This window comes from Leuciscus leuciscus (assembly GCF_965113295.1).
Source record: "Leuciscus leuciscus genome assembly, chromosome: 15".
Lineage (NCBI taxonomy): Eukaryota > Metazoa > Chordata > Actinopteri > Cypriniformes > Leuciscidae > Leuciscus > Leuciscus leuciscus.
Genome location: NC_138739.1, coordinates 36,764,249 through 36,792,055, shown reverse-complemented (window position 1 = coordinate 36,792,055; position 27,807 = coordinate 36,764,249). Strand labels below are relative to the sequence as shown.

Genomic DNA, 27,807 nt, shown 5'->3' with positions numbered 1-27,807 from the left:
AGCAGAAAGCTATACATATATCAGTGAGGCATGGAATACAACATCTTGGCTGGATCACTGTATATGTACAGCAGATGCTCACGATTCCCTAGATAAACTTGAAATATTATATGACTTAGCTACAACAGATCACATACCAATTTCAATTATGTTAAATGTTGAAAGTTTACCTGAGATGACTAAATGTGAAAACTCCATAAAAAGTGGCAAATTAGACTGGGCAAGACTCACAGTAAATGACCTTTGGAGATATAAATTATTGACAGAGGAAAAGCTGAGCAATATAAAAGTGCCTACTGAGACAATTGTGTGTGTTAATGCTGGTTGTAAGAATCCAAAGCATAACGACAAGCTATGTAAGATGTATGATGAAATAGTGGACTGCTTAAATTATGCTAGTAGACCTTTCTGTCAAAAAAGGGTTAAAAAATATAATTTTAGGGCCGGATGGAATGAATTTGTTTCTGAATTACATCTGAAGGCCAGAGTTGCTTTTAAAAACTGGGTTTTAACAGGTAAAGCTAGGTATGGTCCAGAATTTGAGGAAAAGAAACTGGCAAATGCTAAATTCAAATATGCTCTGCGATATATAAAAAGGAATGAGATGACCATGAGAGCAAACTCAATGGCTAAGAACCTGCAGCAAAATAATGGCTATGACTTTTGGAAAGAAGTTAAGGCTATCAACAACAGAAAAATACCACTGCCGACTTGTATTGATGGGGCTGTTGGAACCGAGAATATTGTTAACTTGTGGAGAAAACATTATGAAGCTCTTTTTAATTGTGTTGCGAGGAAAGAATTTGAAGTTGGTCATGTGTCGAATGAAGAAGATATGATTATTACACCTGATGAGGTTAAGTTCGCAATTGATAAACTTGCGGTGAATAAAGCATGTGGCCCTGATCGAATAACAGCTGAACATTTGAAACACGCTAGTTCAAGGGTTACTGTATTACTTGCTTTGTGTTTTTCAGGTTTTTTATCTCATGCTGTGTTACCTGATTCCATGATAACAGTATTACTATTGCCTGTTATTAAGGATAAAACTGGTAAAATAACTGCGACAGAAAACTACAGGCCTATTGCATTGGCAAGTGTGCTTTCTAAAATATTTGAGCAAATCCTCATGGATAGGATCAAAGAATATTTAATAACTACGGATAACCAATTTGGTTTTAAAAGTAAGCTTGGCACTGATCTATGCATATATTCATTAAAATAAGTAGTTAGTAAGTATAATACTCATAATTCCACAGTTTTCATGTGTTTTTTAGATGCTTCCAAGGCGTTTGATCGAATAAACCATTCTAAGCTTTTTTTTAAATTACAAGAAAGAGGAGTTCCCTCTTATATTATAAGAATTTTACTCTTTTGGTATATACATCAAACCTTAAAAGTACAATGGGGTAATTCCGTTTCGGAACCGTTCTATATGACAAATGAGGTTCGGCAGGGTGGGTTATTGTCACCCTGTCTGTTTAATCTCTACATGGATGGTCTTTCTGTGGAGCTAAATGACTGTAAGACTGGATGTCTGATAGGTGGTAGCATTTTTAATCATTTGATGTATGCGGATGATGTTGTCATTATGTCTCCATATAGTGTAGGCCTACAACAATTGCTTCGAATTTGCTCAAAGTATGGTAAGCAGCATGACATAAAATTTAATATTAAAAAGAGTGTAATCATGATTGCTAAAACCCAAGAGGACCAAAAGATTAACTTTCCTTCTTTATATTTAGATGATAAAGTTTTAAATGTAGTAACTAAAGTAAAGTACCTGGGCCACATCATTAAATATGATTTAAATGATGATGATGATGTGCAGCGCCAGTGCTGTAAATTGTATGGGCAAGCCAATATGCTGGCTCGTAAGTTTTCTATGTGTTCAGACGATGTGAAAATAACTCTATTTAGAGCATACTGTGCTTCTTTCTATACAGCCCACCTGTGGTGTAAATATTCTAAAGCAAAGATGAGAAAGTTACAGGTGGCATATAATGATGCTCTTAGAATTTTACTGAAGGTCCCAAGGTGGTCAAGTGCAAGTCAAATGTTTGTGGCTAATAATATACTCACGTTGAATGCTGTCTTGAGGAAGTATATGTATAGTTTCATATGTCGGATGAATGATTCTAAAAATAGTATCATAAGAGACTTAAACAATATTGTGTTGAGTGAAACAAGGTATTTTTCTTGTTTCTGGAAGCATTGGAGAGAAAGCTTGTATGTATTTTAAACTATGTATGTTGTTTTTTGTCTATGGATGTTGTAAGTTATTTATATGGACCCATGGGTCTGAAATAAAGAATTAATAAAAATAATAATAAAATATTTAAATTAAACAAAATTCGGAGAAAATTTTTGCATTATGAAAATGTGGAAACTTCACAAGTGTTTGTTTTTCCACTAAACATCTGAACAAACAGCCAATCAGACGTGCACATTTATTGATTTGTTCATCAAGCGATCATCAGATGTTTTTCTTTAAGCATGAGTCTTTGCGATGGCATTTTAGTCGAAGCTCAATCTGATATGTCACCTGGTGCTGGTAGCAAAAAATAAATAAATACAATTTTATATGGTGTTTTTTAAATACAATTTTAAATACAATTTTATTTTACATAACAGATGAATAACATCAAGGAGTCTCGAGGCTAAAACAGGAGGAAACATTATGTCAACACTGTCTGTTAAAGGGACAGTTCACCCAAAAATGAAAATTCTGTCATCTACTCTCCCTCAAGTTGTTCCAAACCTGTATGAGTTTCATTCTTCTGCTGAAGTCAAAAGAAGATATTTTGAAGAATGCTGGTAACCAAACAGCTTCTGGTCCCCATTGTCTTCCATAATATCTTTTTCATACCATGGAAGTCAGTGGGTGCCGTCAACAGTTTGGTTACCAGCATTCTTCAAAATACATCTGGAATTTAAAGAATAATGTGTTTTTATCATCAGTTATTAATTTTCTGAATATGGCTCAATTTCATCATGCAATTTTGAGAGCATGTGTTAATACAGAGATGCTAGGCTCGTTTGAGATGAGCAAAATCTGCGCAGAACCGATCACCAGTGATGCATGCCGGTTGCTCTGATGTCACACTGACAGTTGCTCTCTACCGATTTGCTGACGACAGCTTAAATATTATAAGATTATAGCTTAACGATTCACTTTCCTGATAATTTACTCATCCCCATGTCATCCAAGATGTTTGTTTTTCTTCATTCGAAAAGAAATTACGTTTTTCGAGGAAAACATTCCTCCATATAGTGGACTTCAACGGGGACCAACGGGTTAAAGGTCCAAATTGCAGTTTCAGTGTAGCTTCAAAGGCTCTGCATGATCCCAGCCGAGGAATAAAGGTCTTATCTAGACAAACCATCGCTCATTTTCTAAAAAAATAAAATAAAAATGTATATACTTTTTAACCACAAATGCTTGACGTCACGCATTACGTAATCACTTCGAAAGGTCACGCGTGACGTAGGTGGAAGGTTGGGTAGGCTGAAAAACTCCATCTCATTTTCTCCTCCAACTCCAAAATCGTCCGAAATCTTTGTTTTTCCTTTTTTGTAAAGGCTGTTTGACTTAGTCTTTGGATGTTCGCTCTGTAAACACTAGGTCGTTGCTTCCGCCTACATCACGTGTGACATTTCAACATGATTACGTAATGTGTGGCGCATGACAGCTAGTTCAAAGCAAACATTTGTGGTTAAAAAGTGTATGGATGTATGTATATGTGTGTGTGTATATATATATATATATATATATGTATATATATATATAAATATAAATGTATGCTGTTTTTTTTAGAAAATGACTGATCGTTTGGCTAGATAAGACCCTTATTCCTCGGCTGGGATCGTGTAGCGTAATTTGAAGCTGCACTGAAACTGCACTTTGGACCTTTAACCCGTTGATAACTGTTGAAGTCCACTATTTGGAGAAAAATACTGGAATGTTTTCCTCAAAAACCTTAATTTATTTTCGACTGAAGAAAGAAAGAGATGAACATCTTTGATGACAGTATTTTAATTCTGAAGTGAACTAATCCTTTAAAGGGGAACTTAGCAACTATTTCATCTTAATAAAACCATTTAGAAATCATTTGGATGGTTAAATAACCTGTTCTGGTGAGAATGGTGACTTTCCCCGCTCCCCGCAGTGTTCCCCGGCGGAAAACCAACCTTGCAACATGGGGACTAACGTCCCGGTAAGTTGGAAATAGGAAGTCTCGTGAGAAACACAAACTGCTTTACGGCAATTCAACATAAACACACACGCCATATGATACTGTGTATGATGATGTATTACCGACCTCGGTAGACATAGCTCCACACGATAAAGTTGGCCGGCTCCCATAATAACAAATGCACATGAGCAGCGGTAGAAAGGGGGAGGAGCCGCAAGTGAGTTTTTTTACGACAGTGTTGTGAAATATACGTCCCACAGCTGTAGGGGGAGCTCGTTGAGAAAACATGCGACAACAAAAGTGAAAATCAGCGAAGAAATGGCTAGAGTTGCCGTGTTCCCCTTTAATGCTCATTGGTTTAAATAACCGTGATGTATTGTTCTCTTTTAAAATATTTTATTTTAAAACTCTGATATCATGTACATGTATATATTATTTGTATTGTAAATATATGTCCAATCTCTCTCTCTCTCTCTCTCTCTCTCTCTCTCTCTCTCTCTCTCTCCCTCGGTTGTGATTATTTTCATATTTCTAAAAAGTATATAAAACATGTCTATGTTAATGTAAAATGATAAATAACAAGTATTCTAGGGGCCCTATCTTGCACCCAGCGCAAGTGACTTTGTACACCGACGCATGTATCATTCCTATTTTGCACCCGCGCAAAGCGGACTTTTCCCTCCACAGAAGCACGTCGGTAAGTTAGGAAATACACTTGCGCTCCCGGGGGCGGTTCAGCGCAAAGAGGAGGCGTGTTCCGGCGCAAACGTTCATTCATGCTATTTTGCAGGTTTAGAAAACAATTGCGCCACTAACCAGGAAAAAATAGTTTAAAGTCAGTGGCGCGTTGCGCATGTTATTCATATGCTATTTTAAGGGCGCATGCTTGGCCATAATCAATGTAGCGTGTGCACAACGCACATAGCCTACACTTTGATTCTCTCATCTACACAGAAGCAGCAGTTTTCATTTTTGAATACATTATTACGATAGATAGATAGATAGATAGATAGATAGATAGATAGATAGATAGATAGATAGATAGATAGATAGATAGATAGATAGATAGATAGATAGATAGATAGATAGATAGATAGATAGATAGATAGACTATTTATTATAAAAGCATACATCTAGCTTACACATTTACCCAAATTATCATACGCCTGTTTAACCGAAGTTAATTTGGGTGGGTTTCTCCATTTCAATGTAACTTCTCTCTTTTACGGCCGTGACGAGAGCGTTGCTCTCCTTGGCTGTGAACCGCTCCTGGCGCGCGCCTGGCAAATCCGCCGTTTCAATAGCAATCCGCTATGGAAAAAGCGCGTTTGCTCTTAAAGGGAATGTGAGATGACGCTCTGATTGGTTCATTTCACGTTACGCCCAAACCACACCTATGAATAATGAAGCTACTTCAGACCAACCCATTTTAGATTTGCGCCTGGCGCAATAGTCATTTATCCCGCCGGGAAAATAGCAACAGCGCCGAGACCCGCCCACAAAGTTACTTGCGCTTTGCGCTTTGACACTTGCGTTTCAGATCGTTAAAATAGGGCCCTATGTGTCCTGTTCATTATTTATTTTCAAAAGCAACAGACTTTAAATTACTTCCAGTTTATTGGCATGAGTGTGTGTGAGTCCCGCGACATCCATCTTTGATCTGATCAGTGTCTGATCCACTAGAAGAGAGATCTGTCCGTCTTGCCTGCACTGTTTTCACTCCTCTCCTCACTGCAGCGCCTACTCTCGCCTACATTTCAGGCACATCTCAAACAAACCTAATGTGAGGTGGAGAGGATGATAATGTATTTGATTAGAGATTACAAAGACACTTTTTTCGATGATGATGTGCACAGATAATTTATAATAAACACATACTTATAATGCAATCATCAAAAAATAAGAATTGTCCATTTTGATCCCGCAGTAACTTTAAACAGTTTTGTATCATGATGCTGCAGTTTATTGTTAATTAAGAGATTACTTAGAATGTTTCTATTTCTAAAAATTCATCCATCACACTATTGAAATTGAACCAGTTAAGGCAAAAGGGTTGATTAAATGGTGCTTAAAACACACACACACACACACACACACACACACACGCGCGCGCGCGCGCACACACACACACACACACACACACACACACACACACACACACCTTCTAATATATATATATATATATATATATATATATATATTTATTTATATATATATATATGATATCAGTTTTAACCTAAAATCTTGATGTTGATGAATATATTATCACAATGCATAAATCTTAATGGCCTTAAAAATAGGCCTTATTTCCGTTATGTATATTCTAAACAATAAAATTAAATTTCATAATATTTTTATCAACTTAGTTTGTTTTATTTTTTTGATGACTGCAGTGGACACAACTTTCTTTAGGACGAGCTTTTGGGCAGATTTAGCAATAGGGTATATCTTGTTAAAGTCACCATGATATCAAAATTGGCAATTCTTATTTTTATTTTTTATGCAATGGAATATTTCAGCATTTATTCTAAATGATTTATCCATTTTACTTGGATATATGTAAAATACTACCGCAACTTCCATTTTGTGCTGATTTAATCCATTCTTATTCAATTAAAATATGTCTCTCTCACTATCAGACCCCACATATGACATGTCTCTGATGTCATGCTCTCCTCTAGGCATGATGTTCAGTGTCCAGTGCTAAAGTGAATAAAACTAGTTTATCTAAAACAAAAATGTAGCTTTGAGTAGACAAGAACCATTGCCTAATAATCATGTCATAGACGAATAATAACATTTATTTTGTTTCTTTTTTTCTGCAGATACTGGTTCATTTATTTATTTCTACATCTGCTAGACAAAGGTTAGTGTCCACAGACCTCAGTTTACAGTATGGGGTTTTCATGTAACAGTTTGTTTATGGTTTGCTTAGTAAAGTTGTTCCTCTTGTCTCCAGTGTCTCTGCAGGACCCTGTTGAAATCAGTGGTGTTGTTGGAGACTCTGTCATCTTGCCATGTTCATACACAGAAAGAAAGCTAAAGACAGAGGAAATGTATGTGTTTTGGAGATACGAACAAAAAACTAAAGTTTATGATATTGAAAAAGGCATTGCCTTAACAGAAAAACAGGATGCAATGTTTAAAGGTCGAATAGAAAGTTTTCCCTCAGAGTATGCAGATGGAAACTTCTCTCTCAGACTCTCCGATCTGACACTCACCGATGCAGGACAGTTCTCCTGTGATATCCCAGAAGTGGAAAAGGAACTCAAACTAACGCTGCTAGTCAGAGGTATGTGGAAACAGTTATTACTCACATAGGCAGTTTGAGTCATTTGATAAAAGAATGTGCAATGCCTCAGCAAATATATTTTTAGGTTTAGCCATTTTTATTTATTGTTTTGTCATAAATATCCTCCAGCATGTGCATTGTATGCCTTTGTTGCATTTTTAGACATTTACTGTGTCTCAATAGTAATGTTTTCATATTTGTGACTTTTTTTGTCTAACAGCAATGACTACTACAACACCTACTACAGTGTCTACTACAGCACTCCTAAACCAACAGTGAACACAAGAAGCTCTTCCATGAGAGCACAGCCAGAAGGGATTGTAACTTTCCTGTTTTGTATTTTGCACTATATCAGAGTAATTTGCTTGACTGCTGTAGTCTTTAACGTATAGTTACAATCGTTTGTACCTGGACCCCTAATGTTCTGACTGCTGTATGAAACTGTGGCCAAAATTATTATTGATATTACTTTATTTTTATTTATTTGAAGTTTGAACCATATTTTAAGCCAGTATGGATACAGTTAGCAGAACAGGTCATTATTGGTATAAGGGTCTGTTACATGGGGACATGAAGCACACTGAGAGTGCACACAAGGCCAGTTAATGTAGTTAGAAGATACTTAAAGGTATAGCGGGGAGGATGTTTTACTTCCTGGTGGGTAGTCTAAACTATTGGTCCTCCTAATTGTCAATCATTCTGGTGAATCAATCAAACTTTTCAAAAAGTGGAGAGGGCGGGTCTTATCTAAAATTTGGAAAGATCCTCCGCTATACCTTTAACATATTTGCTAGCTATATGCTTTTTGAATTTGTTAATGTTTTTAGATCATCAGTATAATTATCATTTCCACACACGAGTCAGATATAGCTTCAAGACTCTGACAGATAAGTTAAGGTGTGCATAGCACAAAACTCATGATACAGTATGTGTTACTATGTTGATAGCCGTCGAGCTTTGTCCAGGTTTTATTTTTTCTACATTATTTTCTGGTATGTTTGTTTGTGGGAACTATCACTCACCAGTTTCTGGCTTACAACCTAGAACTTACTACCAACCCACATGAATGGACTTCACAATATCACACACCAGTGAAAATATGTTGAAATATGAGTGTGTAGCCCTCTGAAAATCCCTTTGATTCACTATATAAACAAAAATCACATACACACTGTGTATCCTTATTACTCTATAATTACAAAATAAAAACATGTACAGTAATTACTAGAATTGTGCAAAGTGTTGTTTAATTAATAAATCCTTGTGAAAGTTTTTATCACTATTTTATTTTAAATCAAATGGAAATTCCCAAATGGAAAATGGTGTATTTTTAGTTCTGTAAACTAAACCAAATACATGAATAACCTGTAAAATAAAAGTGACCCTTAAGATCTAATATAACTGAAAAGAATATGTTTTTGCCTGACTGGATCTCCTGGAATAAGAGACGGATAAAGAGATAGGCAAGGCAAGGCAAGACATGATAAAAAATGGCTTTTAAAATGGACACTGTGCAGATTACCATTTTAAATATTATTCTGAAATAATTTGTAGCTTTGGCATAGTTACATTAAACATAACTATACTTACTTCAACATATGATGTTGATTTAACAAAAATGTAAGAATGATCATGTTCTCAGAGAAGCCCATCTCTGACTTCCCCTCTCGTCTGTGTGGTCGAGGTTTGTGTTTCCGCACCCAGTACGAGAAGTTTGAATGATCACATATAGCAGATATTATTCATCTGGATCAGACAATGAAGATCATACAGCTGCAGATCTGTGAGTTTCTCACGTCACATTTGATTGAGTCAGTTTTCTTTTGATTTTATATCTTAATAAATGTGTTTTTCTTTCTCTCATAGATCTGATCATGTTGTATCAAGCCACAGAGAGTCTAACAAACATACCAGTAACTTTAGGATCTGATGTGAATATAACCTGTGATCTTGATATAAAGGAGATTTACTGGTACAAACTGAGATTACCGGATCCTCCAGTGTTGATCTTACGCACTTTCAGCAACACATATGAAGGAGGTAAATATGAAAACAGCAGCTTTAAACACAAATACTCAGTGAAAACTAACAGTCGTCTGTTCATCAAAAATATCACCATTGATGAATTAGGAGTTTATTATTGTGTGAAAACTAAACCACTAAAATTCAACAACGGCACCAAAATCTACATCAGCGGTGAGTTATTTATCATTTCATGTCTTTATAAACCACATGATGGATTCCAGATTGAATATACTGTATGAAGATCTAATAATAGTTTTATTGTTCTGTTAAAGACTGAAACTGAATAAAGATTGAACTACAAACCTTTTACAGACTTTGTCCATAAGAATATTACAGACGCTCCACAACACCAGATACCATGGAGAAATATGACCATCATCATATCTGTCCTGCTGAATGTGCTTCTGACCATTGCATTAATAGGTTTGTACTTGTTTTACTACATTAAAAGTCTCATTGAACTACAAGATGACAAACTCTAGATCTACAAAATGTAGCCGGTTCACACAGATCGTGTTTTTGTCCTCTGCGCTACTTTTGCATTGTTTTTTAGTTTTTTTATGTAAACACACACTAAACGTGTTTAACTGCTGCACTCGTGTCCGTCTTCTTTTGCAGCGTCTCGTGCGAGACACGGCACTCTAAAAATGCCTAAAAAATGTAAAAACGCGTCTCTCTACACACTTTTTTCATTCCCCTGGTCTGAATCTCACATTATTCACTGTTGTTTCAGGAATGGTGAAGAGCTTTATTAATGCAACTGGAAAATCTGCGGCTCAAAACTCAAATAATCCACAGGTAAGATCTTCAATATTAATATATGTTATCTTATTTTGTCCTCTATTATCCTGGAGATTCTTACAGTGCAACTTCAAGCTGCACAAGATTCATTAAATGATCTGAAATGTGTATGACCAGCTGACTGTACATTATGTCTATCATACTGTATATGGCCATTCATATATAATATCGTCCTCTTTCAGTGTGCTGAAGTTGATTTCTTCATGTGCTCCAGTAACACCAGGCCTAGTCAGGAGGAGCAGAGCACTACTGTCTACAGCCAATGTGTGATGTGATACACTTTATGAATACAAAGTGTGCCTACATATATATTTTTTTAATACATTTTTATTGTTATTATGTTTTATATGTGTGAATTTTAATTTTAATTTAAAATTTCCACGTATAATTTCCGTTTGCTGCTTTGTATGTAAATATGCAGTGTGTGTGTATGATAGTAACACTTTTTGCTGTTACTGTTTTAAGTGGAGATCTTGCTTATATAGTAATAATATATTTTTTCTCTCTCTCTGTTATAAGTAAAAGTGGTAAACCACATGGATGATGAGCTTTCTTGGGGCTAAAACAGCTTTTTTATCTCTGCAACAATTTTAGTTATTCTTGATATTAAATTACAAATCACATGAGTGATGTTTTACAGACATTTGACAAAGCTTGAAGTCAAGAAAACAAATGTCAATAAATCTAAAGATATTTTTTTTGGCACGCATATTAATTCTTTTTAATATTTTTGCACATATTTAAAAACATCTAACTTTTACACAGTTTTCTTTTTTGTGGTTAACACAAGCATGGTTTCGTGCAAATGAAGTGTTCCACTGGTTTGGTCACTTGATGAACAACACGATCACACACACTTGCATGCATCAAGTGGTTTAAACTTTAACCAAGTGAGCATGACACGAAACACCAACACTATACAGTTATGTTCTATTTTTTAGCATAAGTTAACTTCACTAGTTAACATGAACTAACAATGAAAAAAATACTTTAGTTAACTGGGCTCTTCTCAGTGTCAATTTTTCTGCCAGTGAATTAGAGATAAATATATATATAGCAATGGTCAATGGTTGAGTTTTGAACAAATTGAGTTGAAAAAAAACAAGAGTGTGGCCAGAGCAAACCTGCCTTAAACTTCCTCTTGATTGTGGTTAATCACCCTATTCATTTGAAAGCTCTGAGGTAAAGTTACATCTCTACAGTCATGTGAAAGAAACAAGTGTTTTAACATAGATTATCAACAAGTGTTTTAGATTATCCAGTGTTTTAGATTAGCTAGCTTCACTATTCTGCCCTCGTAAAAGAGTTACCCTTCTTCTACTAGGCAGACAGATAACTCCTTCCACAAGAAAGTTGAACTGAAGCATGGATTTATTAGCACCACCACTTCAAACAAGTGGAACAGAGGAAAGTACAGAAAAAGGGAAGAACACATTTCTAAAAAGACTGTACATTAATAATCTTAACAGTTTGCTTGTTGACCAATTCCAAACATATGATGGAAACAAGCTTCTTGTAAACTTATTAATACTTACAGATAAAGATTCTATAAATGATTGCAAAGATGATGAATTGATTGAAGATAGCTGCTTTAACCGTGTGACTATCAGCATCAACTGGGTAAAACAAGATTGCTGCTATTAAAGGTCAGAGGTTACTCTCTATGGGTGTTTTCACATATAGTTCATTTTAAAAGAACCAAACCCAGTTCACTTAAAGTGAACCAGAAAGGGAACCAGCCGGAAAGTGACCTCAGTCCTTTTGGTTCACAATATAGTGGACTCAAAAGAGAACCGTTTTTGGTCCTCTTCAGGGCCGGCGCGTGCACTTCTGCCGCTCTAGGCGAAAAACATTTGTGCCGCCCCTAGGGCTGGTCCGAACAGAGCCGCGGGAAGTGGGGGTGCTGGGGGTGCTGCAGCACCCCCTGTTTTCACAGAATTGTAAATGCAACGCATATGTTTGTTCATTAAAATGTATTAATTTTTAGCATTTAGTCATTTATTTGTAATAAACACTTTAAGTGGGCTATTTTTTTTATTTTATTTATATGTTAAATTATCTTTTTAAAACATAAGCGCAGAGTGTTACGTAATATTGTGTGTGTGTGTGTGTGTGTGTGTGTCGAAAGAATTTGTCCGCAGCTGCTCAAAAAAAAAAAAAAAAACCCCGTCAAAAACCCCACTGTCAGTGTTTTGTAAGGAACAGGCAAATATGTAAAATATAGCAGGAGACATTTTAATTGTTTACTAATAAAACAGTTATTTTTTATGTCATTGTCGGCTAGACAGATGAAGTTGACGACTCGCGATCTTCGCAGCGCCAGAGAGAAATGCACATTTCATACGAATTACATAAGCAGCGCAGTCTGTTTTCTTTCGTTTTGAATTGTTCTGCTTAAAAGTAGACATTTCAAGCTATCTATATGTCTCAGGTCTGTGAGGCAATATATAGGCCCACGGTGAGTACGGTTCATTTATGAGACGAGCTCCAGGTTCGCCAGCGCCTCCGTGTCCTGATTATCTATTTTCTAATAGCTTATATATTCTTCTTATTTATTGAATCCAGACAATTGGTTGATGAAACATCGATTAAAATTAAGATACAATTAATACAAAACGAAATTAAATTTAAAGACAGGCTTTGTGCTTTCAGTTTGAGGTCTCTGTGAAAGTTTTAAAACATTCTTTTAGTGCCGCTTTAGAGAAATACATAAAAAAAAAAAAAAGCGACTTAGTCCAGTGCGACTTAGGCTATATGGGCCCTATCTTGCACCCAGCGCAAGTGACTTTGTACACCGACGCATGTATCATTCCTATTTTGCACCCGCGCAAAGCGGCCTTTTCCCTCCACAGAAGCACGTCGGTTAACTAAGAAATACACTTGCGCTCCCGGGGGCGGTTCAGCGCAAAGAGGAGGCGTGTTCCGGCGCAAACGTTCCTTCTTGCTATTTTGCAGGTTTAGAAAACAATTGCGCCACTAACCAGGAAAAAATAGTTTAAAGTCAGTGGCGCGTTGCGCATGTTATTCATATGCTATTTTAAGGGCGCATGCTTGGCCATAATCAATGTAGCGTGTGCACAACGCGCACTTTGATTCTCTCATCTACACAGAAGCAGCAGTTTTCATTTTTGCAAATCATACATTATTACGATAGATAGATAGATAGATAGATAGATAGATAGATAGATAGATAGATAGATAGATAGATAAACAATTTATTATAAAAGCATACATCTAGCTTACACATTTACCCAAATTAACCGAAGTTAATTTGGGTGGGTTTCTCCATTTCAATGTAACTTCTCTCTTTTACGGCCGTGACGAGAGCGTTGCTCTCCTTGGCTGTGAACCGCTGCTGGCGCGCGCCTGGCAAATCCGCCGTTACAATAGCAATCCGCTATGGAAAAAGCGCATCTGCTCTTAAAGGGAATGTGAGATGACGCTCTGATTGGTTTATTTCACGTTACGCCCAAACCACACCTATGAATAATGAAGCTACTTCAGACCAACCCATTTTAGATTTGCGCCTGGCGCAAGAGTCATTTATCCCGCCGGGAAAATAGCAACAGCGCCGAGACCCGCCCACAAAGTTACTTGCGCTTTGCGCTTTGACACTTGCGTTTCAGATCGTTAAAATAGGGCCCTATATGTTTTTTTCTTCCTCGTGGCGCATTTTGTGACTGATATGCGACTCCGGAGCAATAAAATAAAAGGGACTCCGTAATAAAAGCAGAATCAATAAAGTCAAAAATGTGATGTGCAGTCAGGTTTGAGAGTGTGCGCGTTTTTTGAGGAGTTTTATAGTCTTGATATTGTTTCTTATTCAAAAGTGGTGACGCCCCTATCCACGCTGCACTAGCAATATAAAACGCACACACACGTCTGTTAAATTAAGCAATACTTTAAGGTAGTCTATATTTTTCTGACTAACAAATTACTGACACAGTAAAGGGTAGATTTAAATGAAGAAAAACAAAATTTCAATAAAGAAAAAAACTAAATGTAAAATTTAAATAAAGAAAAAACGAAATTTAAATAAAGAAAAAAAACATTTAAATAAAGAAAAAACAAAATTTAAAATTTAAATAAAGAAAAAACGAAATTTAAATAAAGTAAAACGAAATTTACATAAAGAAAAACGAAATTTACATAAAGAAAAACGAAATTAAGTTAAATTAAAATCGAGATTAATTTAGATTGATAATAATGGGTAAAAATGCTAATTGCCTATATTTTGTTTCTATTGTTATATTTTCCACAATGTCAAAGCAACGCAGCTTAACCCAAAACACAAGCTCAGGCATGCACTTCTGTCCATACAAACTCCGCTGTTCTGCGCTCTAGCCAGAGAACACTCCCGTTGCAGGAACACTTTAGGCCAAGAGGAAGCAAATATATACATACCGGTATACTATGCGTAGGTGGATGTGATCGGGGATTTTGGCTGTGTAACATTTAAAGCCACTTAAATTAACGAAATGACTCAAATAAAGATTCGTTCATTTTTATGAACGAGATCGAACAAGAGAGTCAGTAAAATTATCCGAACTTCCCATCACTCAGTCATGAGTCATGACTCGTGAGAGCAGGGGGCGGGGCGGCGCGGGGCGGCGCAGGGCGGCGCAGCGGCAGCTCAGCAAATCATATAGCCTATTTTGTGAATTGTTCATTCCCGATTGGCACACATTTTGCCGCCCTTACAAAAGTGCCGCTCTAGGCAATTGCCTAGTTCGCCTATATGGACGCGCCGGCCCTGTCTTCAGCATTGAAGTGATCTCAGACCCTTTTTTGTTCACACCAAAACCTCAAAAGAACTCCGACAAGCACAAGTGCTTGCACCCAACATTTCATCCTGGTCATCATAGAAGGGACAGGAATGCTTAATTTCACCCACTTTGATGCATTTTGTCAGGCACTGTAGTGTAAGCCCATCTGGATCGGTCCAAAGCCGGTATCCGATAGAACGGGTGAAGGTCTCTGCGTGTTACCGCGGCAAAGAAATTTAATTCCATTTAAGCTTTTATCTGACTCCATTTTATAACAACCGCAAATTTAGGTTAGATTGTCAATTGGTTATTGGTCAATCATATAATAGTTTAGCGGCACATTTGATTATTCTTTTCAACTCTTTTCTTATATTTTACCCGTTCATATTAGGAAGCTATGTCGCTCAGAGGTCCTCACGCTTAACGCGGGTCTCGCGTTCACAGGCTCATCAGTTTTCATCACCAAACAGAGGTAATTGCTATGAGATTGGTCGCATTCAAGCTTCAAGTCACTATCAAATATACTTTGGTATAGCCCCAATGGAATTGCATACACTTGAATTTAACATAACGTTTACTTCAGTAGAGGTATGGCCACTACTACAGATAAGTCAACCAACTTTACTTCTCTTATAATGGCTTTGGATTGGCCATGCCGTGGTTTCCCACGAACACTTATCTAAAGTAACATTAAATTAAAACAGAGGTAAGACACCCAGATTTAGGTTGGTCAAGTGGCATGTTTACTGCCCTAAACGGAAATTCACTTCTTGTCTTTGCAAACCAAATATTAGTCGTCACTAATCTGACTCAAAACTTGCGGTAACATACAAATCTGTTTAATCTACTTGGGAAAACAATTTCAGAGTCAGTCGGAATAAATCAAATGTAACAATGTATTATGTCAGGTAAATGTATCATGCCAATTTCATAATCAGTTCAAAGATAATAAAAACAAAACATCAAGTGCTCTGAAATAAAGAGAGAAGATGCGAACCTGACGTTATGAAATACATGATGCGAAGTGTTTTGCATACACTCAGCATCACGGGCTAATTTGAGTTACAAGTCGCCCCGAGCCTCTTGTTGCAATTCATTATATACCCAGGCCAAGACAGAAACTTCTTTTACATGGAAACATTTGCTAACAAGGGGAATTTGCATTCAGAGTTTACACCTTTTGAGAGCAGGAGGCCATTTGCCTGGAAGACGCACCCTCCGCTGTGTGCAAGTTATATCTAGTTATCTTTTGTTTTACTACTTTTGGAAGGAGACCTTTGTACCAGTCGCACTGAGACATTTCAAATGATACCAAACATATGTATAATTACTTATTGTACACATTTAACATTGCATAGGTTTTCAGTGAATTTTAGATGAGGAGGAGAAGAGGGGGAGCAGGGGGAGATGATGAGAATGTAAAAGTAAGGTGAGAGCTGCACTGTGTGTTGCATCTTGGATGTTGCTGTTACTATGCAAGAGAGAGTTTAAATGTTAATTCTCAGGAGAGCCTTTTGCTTTCTCGCTGGGTAGCCCAGACTTACTGGCACCCACCTTACAGTAGCACTGTTCTGTTATAGCCTCTTTTAGGGGTGGGCGATATGGCAAAAATATCATATCACAATTTCTTTAAGGAAAATCCTGATTTTATCACCATTCTTTATATGTTTTTAAATTTTTTTTTTTTTTTTTTTCATTTTCCAAGTGACAGCAGTAGAGGCAAACTAATTTCCCCATTTTAAAAATGTAGCCTTACAAGGTAACAAAATAATATCATTATAAAATATAATTTCATTCTTTTATCTTTGTTATTAAAAATAAGAACAAAGATACACATTACAAATACAAAACATAATATACAAATTGAATAAACAGTGCTTTATTTTTCAGCCACAGTAGGTGTAGGCCTATTAAATAAACAAATGTAAAAATAAAACGTACTCGGTTACTAACGTAACCTCGGTTCTCTCTAGAAGAGGGAACGAGTACTGCGTAAGTATCTTACGCTCGGGGAAACCGCGAGATATTGAAGCCAAAAAATTATCCTTAATTTTGTATTAATGTAAAACACGTTGCGGCAGCATACAGACATAGGCAAGACGGCTCGTGTGCTTATTGGCTGTTCTGCGGCAACTGCAGCAGCCTATCGAGCGAGGCCTAGCGTGACGTCAGACCCAATGAGGGTGCTTCGCGCCCACTGCGTCACGTCCCGCCGAAACGGGTGTGGCTTAGGCCTATAAATACAGCTCGCAGGCAGCTGATATCTGGTTTTTCATCGCCGAAGCTAACCAGAGCGTGTGCATGCACGGCAAGATACGCAGTACTCGCTCCCTCATCTAGAGAGAACCGAGGTTACGTTAGTAACCGAGGACGTTCTCTTACGAGAGGTCTCTCGTACTGCATAAGTATCTTACGCTAGGGGACCCAATGTAAAACGCCGTGCGTGCTGGGATCTGACACCAAAGACCCAAGGGCGAAAGCCCGGGGTTCATATAGTGCAAAATCACCAGGGGAACTCACAGGGAGTCCGGGAAGAGGGAGGGGCGGATCCGCGCTCTTCCACATATAGCAGCGTCCCTTAGACGCAAATGACATCATACAGACAGGGCGGAGTACGGCCTGAGCTGATGGAAAATTGTGGGTCTTATTTATTTGCCCATAAGCATTTTGCGGTCGATCAGCGAGCAGTGCTCATCAAGCAGTGCTCAGCAGACACAGTAGGGCTGGGCGATAAATAGATTTTATCGATTAATTCGAATGTGTAGTTTACGTCGATTTTTTTAAATGAAAATCGGTTTTCTCTTTAACATTCGCCGACGCTCCCCTCTGGGCTCCCGTAGCTCCGAACGGGCTCAGCTCTTCCCCCGCGCGTTTGGCATAGAGATACACAAACAACACGGCAAGACCGCGGCAGCACAAACACACCCGCCAAAAAACAGCCTACAGTCTTACAAACTGAATCTGCAGAGCTGCCAACTCTCACGAATTCACCGTGAGACTCACGCAATCGTCACTTTTTAAATGCTCTCACCACGCCACACATCCATTTTCTCACGCAGAGAAAAATCGCGAAGCAAAGAGGACACTGACACCGACAGACAAGACAGAGAAGGTTACTATTGCTATGAAACAAATTCTCAGCTCTCAGATTCTGTCAATTTAATTACGAAATTCAAACAATAAACACAGTTTTGGCGCTTGACAGATCGCTGACAGAGTTCAAGCGGCACTTGAACCGATCATCTGTTACTCTTTACTACTAGTTAATAGTAGGCTAAATAAACACGAATGATCAATAGGTAATTTGAAAGATACAGTTCAACTTACCGAAATTAAATAAAATCGATCGATCTGTGTTTTTCAACTGCGGAAAGAGGTCTATAATAACAGCTGGAGAACAATATGTCACGTAAAGTTACTTTTACCTCTGGAAAGCCCATTAATGACCATAGCACGTTAGTTGGACTTTAAAATAATTGCTGTAGAGAGTAGTATTTTGCTAAATATGATAACTATATTACATATTTATTATATTTTTACCTATATCATTAAAATATTATAATGTTGAACTTGTTACTTGTTATAAGTCCTTGTTATATGATATAAGTCCAAGGCACTTGACCAGGCCCACGACGAAGCCATGCTTCTTGTGGAGTGCGCTCTGACACCCAACGGGCACTGCATACCCTTGGAAGTGTACGCCAGCGCGATGGCCTCAACTATCCATCTGGATAGGCTCTGTTTCGACGTGGCTAGTCCCTTGGAACGTCCGCTGAATGAAACGAAGAGCTACTCCGTCTGTCTGAAGACAGATGAGCGAGACACATAAGCTCTTAATGCCCTGACTGGACAAAGGAAGCTCGCGTCTCCTTCCTAGTCAGAGACCGGTAGGGATGACAGGGAAATGACCTGCGCCCTAAACGGTGTGTTGAGGGATTTTGGAACATAACCGTGCTTAGGTTTGAGTATAACTCTTGAGTCATTAGGCCCAAACTCCATGCACGTCGCGCTTACTGAGAGCGCGTGTAAGTCCCCTATGCGCTTCACCGAAGCGAGAGCCAGAAGAAACACTGTCTTGAAAGACAGGTGTTTAAGATCAATCGTCTGTAAAGGCTCGAATGGGTCACCTTTCATGGCCTCCAGTACCACAGAAAGGTCCCATACGGGGACTGAGGGAGGTCTGGGAGGATTCAGTCTCTTAGCTCCTCTAAGGAAGCGGATGACTAAATCGTTCCTTCCTATTGACTGACCAAGCGTTGTTTTTGAGAACGCTGCTATGGCCGCCACATAAACTTTGAGCGTGGAAGGGGACCTGCCCTTGTCCAACAGCTCTTGTAGGAAGGAGATAACCTCCGTCACCCCACAGTCTGGGGGCGACACGCCACGAGCTGTGCACCAGCTGGAGAACACTGACCATTTTGAGGAATAGAGACGTCGCGTAGACGGAGCTCTAGCCTGCGTGATCGTGTTTAACACTCCGCTTGGGAGGTCAGCGGGTACCCGTTGATGGCCCAAACATGAAGGGACCACAGCTCTGGGCGCGGATGCCAAATCGAGCCCTTGGCCTGAGAGAGGAGGTCCCTCCTCACTGGCACTGGCCATGGGGCAGTGCTCGCTAGCTGCATCAGAACTGGGAACCAGGGTTGGTTTTTCCAGAACGGCGCTACGAGTAGCACTGAGCATCCTTCTTCCCTGATCCGCTCTATCACCTGAGGCAGGAGAGAGACGGGAGGAAAGGCATAGAGCGGGCGGCGGGGCCATACATGAGCCAGCGCGTCCCTGCTCTTGGAGAAAAATTCCAGACAGTGAGCGTTTTCTTGAGACGCAAACAGGTCTACTTCCGCTCTGCCGAATTTCTTCCACAGCAGCTGGACTGTCTGTGGGTGTAGAGACCACTCGCCTGTCGGAACATTGTTCCTGGACAGTCTGTCCGGTCCTACGTTTAGGAGCCCTGGCACATGCGCTGCTCTCAGCGAGAGCAGGTTGCGCTGAGCCCACACCAGGAGGCGTTCTGTCAGCCTGTGCAGGTTTCGGGACCTGAGGCCACCCTGGCGATTTATGTAGGACACCACTGACATGTTGTCCGAACGGACCAGGACGTGGTGTCCTCGTATTTGGGGACAAAAACGCGTCAGCGCGTTGTCTACTGCCAGCATTTCGAGGCAGTTTATGTGTAGAAGCTTCTCCCGTTCCGACCATTGGCCGAAGAACGGTCTGCCCTCGAGCAGCGCTCCCCATCCCGAGGTGGATGCGTCCGTAGACACCACCTTCACACTCGAGGAAGTCCCCAGGCTTACACCTGATTGGTACCAGTCGTTTGCTTTCCAAGGTTTCAGAGCTGCGATGCATTTCTGATTGACCTTGAGACGAAGCAGACCGGAAGCCCACGCTCGGCGCGGCACTCACGCTTTCAGCCAGAACTGTAGCGGGCGCATGCGAAGCAAGCCAAGCTGAAGAACTGATGATGCTCAGGCCATGAGACCTAGCATCCTCTGAAATTTCTTGAGCGGGACAGATGCGCCGCAGCGGATCGAGTAAAAGTAAAATGGTCCTGTGCTCTATGAGCATCGAGTGAGATTGAGCTAGAATCAGCCAATCGTCCAAGTAGTTCAATACTCGCATGCCCTGTAGCCTGAGGGGTGCGAGCACTGCGTCCATGCACATCGTAAATGTACGGGGTGCTAGGGACAAGCCGAACGGTAGGACTGTGTACTGATATGCCTGGCCCTCGAAGGCGAATCTCAAATATCGCCTGTGACTTGACGCTATCTGTATTTGAAAATACGCGTCTTTCAGATCTATTGACACAAACCAATCTCCTCGGCGAATCTGCGCGAGGATTTTTCTGGTCATGAGCATTCTGAACTGTCGCTTTGCAAGCACTCTGTTCAGTTGCCTTAGATCTAGTATGGGTCTGAGACCCCCGTCTTTTTTCGGTACCAGGAAGTATCTGCTGTATAGCCCTCCTTCGCTCTGAGCTAGAGATAACGGCTCTATGGCCCCTTTGCTCAATAGTTTCAAAATTTCGGCTCAAAGTAGGTGTGCTACTTCTGTTTTTACCGTGGTCTCGACGCGCGTCGCATAGCGATGAGGGCGCCGGCGAAACTGTAGCGAATAGCCTCTTTTTATAATGTCTAGCACCCACTTCGAAATCCCGGGTAGCCTCGCCCATGCATCTGCATGAATGGCTAGGGGTTGAATGCGAAGCGCGCTCTGGTCGCTCAGCGACAGAGGGGCTTCGGTGTGCTGTAACACAAGCATCGAGCTTATGACATTCACATTTACCACACGAGAGCATTGTCCGCCTGAGCAGAGCGAATGCACGCTGGTTTACAGAAACCTCGAGACATGCAGGACGTAGTGATTGTGGGCAGTGGGCACATCTGCTACGTTTAATGCGCAATCGAACTGGGTCGATTTTATGTGCGCGAGCCCTGTGTGACGGGCTGTGCTTGTGTGTAGGAATGGGCACTGGGCAGTGGGCATTTTGTCTACACTCATAACACCATCGGCCGTGGCCGGGACACCAGAAAATACACTCTTTATGGGATATATCTGGGTAGCCGTAAAAACGGCATTTGTGTGCAGGCAAGCGGGCAGTGGAACCGGCTTGTTGACTGCAAAATACACTGGAACAGACACATTTCTTGGAACTGAACGAGCGATGAGTTTTGGTGGAAGTCCGGCCGCAGCGGGACTTGGACACCGTTTCCCTAGGCGTGCTAGGACGACTTCGGGGCCTCGGGCTTTACCGCAATCCTGGGCCGCGGCCCACGCAGGGTGGGGCGGCGGCCAGATGAGCGAGAGCGCGGTCTCGCGCTTCGGGCCTGTCGGCGCTGCGAAGTGGCGGCGGTGGGCGGAGGCTGAGGCTGTGAGCTCTGAGCAGACGGTTTCGCACGGCCTGCTGCAGAACTGGAGCGCTTCGGCAGGAAGTGCTACATAGCCTGTGACGCTTTCTGTACCTCGGCGAATCTTTCTGCGAAATCTTTGACGGAAGTTCAGAAGAGGCCAGCGGGAGAAAGCGGAGCGTAGTGAGAGTCACAGTGAGAGAGGCCATGCTCCGTCCTATGGCCTGTGCAGCAGACTTAGTAGCGCGGAGAACGAGGTCCGTAGCACTTCTCAAGTCTGGCACGCAAATTGCATCTGGTCCTTTCTCGTCCAGCTTTCGGAGGAGATCGGCCTGGAAAATTTGCAGTGTGGTCATAGTATGCAGCGCTGACGCAGCCTGCCCAGCGCCGGAGAAAGCGCGACCGAGCAGGGTTGACGTCATGCGGCAAGCTTTTGAAGGCAGAGCCAGCTTAGCGCGCCGTCCAGCGGAGGGCGGGCGGGCAAAGGTGGGCTGCTATCACTTCTTCGACCGGCGGCAGCGAATGGTAACCTCTGTTTTTAGCATCGTCAACAGCGGAGAATGCTAGCGAAACAGAAGAGCGCATTCTAGCTGAGAAGGGGGAGTTCCAAGACTTAACGACTTCTTCGTGTAACTCAGGAAGAAAAGGCGCTGGTCTGGACGCAGGCGAAGCGCGCTCCCCGGGAAGAAAATATCCATCCAGCCGGTTGTGAGCAGGCTGTTCAGGCGTAGACCACTCGAGGCCGAGGCTCGCTGCGGCCTGTGCGAGTATGCGCATCAGCTCTGACTCGATGCTAGCTCTTTTGCCTGACGATGCGCGGACTGAAGGCGCGAAATCTACAGAACTCGCCCAATCCTCACTGCCCCATGCCAGGAGAGAGCAGGAATCATCCTCCCCCAATGCGGCTTTTTCATCAGCGTCATCGACGGAAGCGGCGGCAGACGGCGGCCGCTGTCCGTCAGGAAGAGACACTGACGAAGCCGGTGAAGCTGGCGGGCGAACCGGCGAGCTTTGACGGGTGGGGGAAGGTTCCGGGACCCGCTGAGCACGGCGCTTTTTACGGCGCGGCACTACAGCGGGCGGAGGTGCAGTCTCAGTGAAATATGCCAGGCGAGTCCTCAGAGTCGCCATAGGTAGTAGCTCGCAGTGATGGCAGCCGCCGTCAGCGAGCGCGAGAGCTGCATGATCCTCACCCAGGCAGGAAACGCAGACAACGTGGCGGTCCCCGTCGCTGAGTGTGGCTCTGCACGAGCCGCAGGAAGGCATCTTTAAAAAGACGCAAGCTCTTTTAGACAGTGTGTGTCGCGGCGGCGAACACACACACAACAGAGAGTGTAAAGGATATAGGCGCCGGATAGCGCAGCAGGAAGGCGATTGAAGGCAGCGCGGCCAGCGACTTCTGTGACGACTCGTCCCGCTGCAAGTGCTTCCTCAGACGGCGCGGCTTCTCTCCGGATCCAGCGATGCGTGTGCTTCGCTGAAGAGATGAAAAATCAGATATCAGCTGCCTGTGAGCTGTATTTATTGGCCTAAGCCACGCCCGTTTCGGCGGGACATGACGCAGCTCATTGGGTCTGACGTCACGCTAGGCCTCGCTCGATAGGCTGCTGCAGTTGCCGCAGAACAGCCAATAGGCACACGAGCCGTCTTGCCTATGTCTGTATGCTGCTGCAACGCGTTTTACATTAATACAAAATTAAGGAAAATTTTTTGGCTTCAATATCTCGCGGAAAAGGGATTTTCCCCGAGCGTAAGATACTTACGCAGTACGAGAGACCTCTCGTAAGAGAACACCACATTGTCACGGGTTGGTTCAAGCAAAGAGGATGCAGGATCTAACCGCAGCAGTTTCTTCACCAAACTAAAAAAAAAAAAAAAAAAAAAAAACTCAACAGGAACAAAGAAACATGGATAGAAGAAACCACCATAAACACAACATCCACAGACCAGGAACAGACTGAAACACTGCTTAAATACACAGAACAAATCAGGGAAACAAGACACAGCTGGGAAAAATGAACTCATAATGACCAATTAACAAGACAACAGGTGACAGGGATTACATCAATAAAACACATGGGCAAACTGGGTGTCATAGGCAAACATAACATGAACACAAATACTAAACTTGACAGAACCTCCCCCCCTCACAAGGCGTGGCCTCGCGCCGTATTACATGAACGGGTCGGAAGGTGGGCGCCCTGGAGGCTGACGAGGGCATGGTTTACCCAGAGCAGGAAGCCTCCAGGGCGGAGCCATGGCAGTTAATAAATAGCAGCAGCCTGTTTATAATATTAGATTACTGTCACTTTAAGAGCTCAAGCAGCACAGATTTTTGGGACCTTTTAGGGGGGTCTGAGATCACTTGGTTTGTTCACATATACAAGGAACCGCTCTGAGAGCGTTCGGAGGGCTCAAACTAACTAGTGACCTGAACTTGTCTTCAACACCATTCCCATGTGCAAGTCATTCGGAAGTGTCAATTCTGAGCGGTATCAACTCAGCTGTTTGACTCATCCTGATGGAAGTCACTTTCTAATCTTCAAGGTTTATGGTGGAGGATCTCTGTGGCTCATCATGACAGTTGAAACAGTCCTTCACATGCATACTGTTTGGACATGGACTCATGTAGCTATGGCGCCCATTTCCTAAAATACGAGTTTTGAAAACATCATCTGATGATAGATTACTCTGATCATCCTTGATTGCATAAACCCTTTGTTTGTTCTGAGATTCACCTTTTAGGTACACATTTACCAGGCAGATCTTTGAGCAGGATTTTCCACTTTGGTGATTTCCAGTCGAATAAGGAGCTGGTAAAAAGGAGCTGGAGTCAGCCTCGTGGAGACCGGTTTCTTCCACGATCTCGACACCTCGGTGTGGGAAAGAATGGCAGGCCCCGACGCAGAGGTTGCGCTCGTGAGGGCAGAAAACTTTCGTCCAGTTTGGATTTGGGACGAACGTCCTGCTTCTCTGCCAGTCAATGTTTAGTTTGGCAACAGTGCGAGACACAACCTCCACCAGTTCCTCATAAGCAGGAGAGTGAGATGGCAAGTCATCACCCTCTGCTTTGATGCTTTCTACATCCAACTCCCCAGAGCTGGATATATGAAGCACCGGTGCCTCACCCGGTGTGGAAGGAACCGCAATGCGAGCTCCCTTGAGAGGGAACGTCTCGGTTACGTATGTGACCTTAGTCGAGACTCTGTGTCACCCTGTCATAACCATACAACAGTTTAACGAGGAGCTGAGAAAACTTACTTTTGGACAGAATAATAAATAAATAAAAACAAGCCTGTTCCTCTTTCTGAAAAACTTCTACATAACTGGAATGTAGTAGGGTCTGCCTCACAGAAATGGTGTTTATTTCGCCCACTGCCCTTTTTGGTAGCACACAGAATCCCGGAGGGCTGTAGCTATTGGCATGTCTAATTACTTTGTCGTGAAATTTCTGACATTGTAATGGCACCAGTAAAAAAAAAAAAAAAGAATGGCTTGTTTCTGAGTTTTTGTCATGTACAGTTGAAGAGTTTGGTGATGTGATCACTCCAAATGTCATTATTTAATCCATTACTCTCGTTTTAAGTTTTGCTATGGGCCTTTGCGTTCTTTATGGTGTTTGAGGTTTTAAGGCAAACATCAATATTTCAAACAGGTTGCTAGCACTTGTAAAAAAAATGTATTAACATTTTAGCCACTTTAAGTAACCGACATCAGCATAGACAATGTTGGGAATTGTCGTCTGTTAATATGTTGGGGGGGGATATGAGAAAGTTTCTGGATGTTGTGTGAGCACACCATTTCAGTCTTTACCTTCAGCTCTACAGAATTCAATAAGCGTGAACAAGAAGTACAGCCATGTAAATTTTAAGGCAAACAGGTTCAGCGAGTAACAGAAGTAGAGATAAATGAGGTCAAATATTGTGTTAAAGCTGCCGTCGGCAACATTTTTTTGATCACATTCAGTGTAATCGACACTATAATCCGACAGAACAACATAAATAAGGTGGTTTTAGAAAAAAACCCGAGCTTCTAACTCCACCTGGAGCGTGTTATTTGTTTTGCAAAAATCCAGCGCTCCCGCTTCATCAGGTCCAATCAGCGCAGGGGGGTGTGAGATCTGACTGTCAATCACAGGTCGTGCACACGCCACAGATCCCCCCTCACTCGCGCACGTTAATATCACATGCACACGCCACGCCTGAAGTTCGCCTGGAGATTGCATGAAGCGTGATGGCGGAGAGAAAATCTACTAACAAGCTTCCAATTCCTCGGTTATCTATGGATAGATTAGCCAGGGCAGCCTACCTCCGAGTCCATGGTGTTGATAGATGCTGAAGAGACGGACGCGTTCACAGAAAATCAGGTACACACGCACAGTGACGCACTGACGAGCACGACCTCGATGGGAGGGTGCTCGCTGGTAGTGGGGAGGGGCATGAGAGTTGTAAACATTCAACATTTTGGCTAATCGACCCAATCTGCCAGACTCGCCGACGGCAGCTTTAAGTAAATCCAACACATGTAGGCAATGTGAGATCAAAATAAATCTTAGTTGTGTTAACTTAACATTTAAGCTAATTTATATATAAAAATAAGACAATTAAAGGAGTTAACATTTTTAACTTATTTTAGATCTTCAGCTATTGGTCTGCTTACTGCACTGCTTTCAATGTCTTAAAATAAATTAAACATGCAAATCACACACAATAAAGCATTTCACTTTATTTTTTGCCACAGGCTGCAAAGCCTGCAACCACACATCATGAAATGTACAACAAAATGTGGCAAATCGACAAATGGAAGTTCACTTCCAACAGGTCACTTTTTTTTACCCTTTGCAACACTTCTTAAAAGATTTACATTTTTCCAACATTTACTTTTGGAACATGCAACAAACAACCTGAGAATAAAACAAGACTACAATCAAACCTTTGCAAACTAACACTGTACTAAAACCAGATGCGTTTGGCTAAACAGGTCTTGTGAATCAAACATATTTTGAGTTGTAATGGTCAGAACAACACCATCAAATATATATTTTATTTCAACAAAAAAGCCTGTTCTTCAGAGAGTAAACCTTTGGAGTAAGTTTGCCACTGTCTAGTTCCAGTTGAATCTTCTGAAAAAATTCAAATGAGTATCTGAGCTCTTTGGGGTAACTCAGATTAATTGCATAAATTAGGCCAAGTAGAAAAACAGAAGCCTTCGCAACTATACCAACCTTGTCATCACCTCTATGCCCTCCAGCATTACCCCAAATTGGGTCATTTGTTGAGCCACCTTTTGCGATGATCCTCAATGTGAGCTGTTCCAGTTCCTCTTCGTTCCCATGAGTACCATTAAAAAAAAAAAATTAAAAAAAAATTTGCATTTACTTGCAACATCACTTGTTATTGTTCAGATTGTTGCGAAAAATACATAGCGTTGAAAATACATTTTATTGAAACACAAAATTAGAAAGAAATGTACCTTAATATTTTAAAACAAAATTAATATCTTACAGCCTCTTACATCTCATTTGGTTAAATTAATTAATTGCCATTATATAAGATGTTTATTTAGGTTTGGAGCTCAACTTGGTTATTGATCAATTTTAGATGCTCACCTGATAATGCTTAAAGGGATAGTTCACCCAAAAATGAAAATTCTGTCATCATTTACTCACCCTCAAGTTGTACCAAACCTGTATGACTTTCTTTCTTCTCCTGAACACAAAAGAAGATATTTTAAAGAAGGTTGGTAATTAAACAGTTGCTGGTCCCCATTGACTTCCATAGTAGAAAAAAAATATATATACTATGGAAGTCAATGGGGACCAGCAACTGTTTAATTACCAACCTTCTTTAAAATATCTTCTTTTGTGTTCAGGAGAAGAA

At 41.1% G+C, this 27,807-nt stretch overlaps 1 protein-coding gene and 2 long non-coding RNA genes across 9 annotated transcripts in view; 2 read left to right on the top strand and 1 right to left on the bottom strand.

The window, feature by feature from the left end:
* Window positions 1-27,807, bottom strand: part of LOC309475245 — a 271,995-nt gene that overhangs the window by 140,230 nt on the left and 103,958 nt on the right. The gene's annotated exons all lie outside the window — the stretch shown is intronic.
* LOC309475210 (uncharacterized protein) overlaps window positions 1-27,807 on the top strand; it is a 118,761-nt gene that overhangs the window by 26,691 nt on the left and 64,263 nt on the right. Inside the window, exons 1-5 of one of the 7 annotated variants that reach the window (XM_082137921.1) lie at window positions 8,907-9,271; window positions 9,355-9,684; window positions 9,826-9,936; window positions 10,247-10,311; window positions 10,497-11,010. The exons of 4 other annotated variants lie outside the window; for them this stretch is intronic. In XM_082137921.1, coding sequence (XP_081994047.1) covers window positions 9,247-9,271; window positions 9,355-9,684; window positions 9,826-9,936; window positions 10,247-10,311; window positions 10,497-10,589 — 624 coding nt within the window. In that variant the 5' untranslated portion in view covers window positions 8,907-9,246 and the 3' untranslated portion in view covers window positions 10,590-11,010. Of the gene's footprint in view, window positions 1-8,906; window positions 9,937-10,246; window positions 10,312-10,496; window positions 11,011-27,807 lie in introns of those variants that run through there. 2 more of the 7 variants (XR_014197548.1, XR_014197550.1) reach the window with 2 other exon arrangements.
* LOC309475237 lies at window positions 6,954-7,955 on the top strand. Its single transcript, XR_014197559.1, has 3 exons — window positions 6,954-7,062; window positions 7,156-7,488; window positions 7,709-7,955. It is a non-coding gene; the product is annotated as an uncharacterized lncRNA (long non-coding RNA).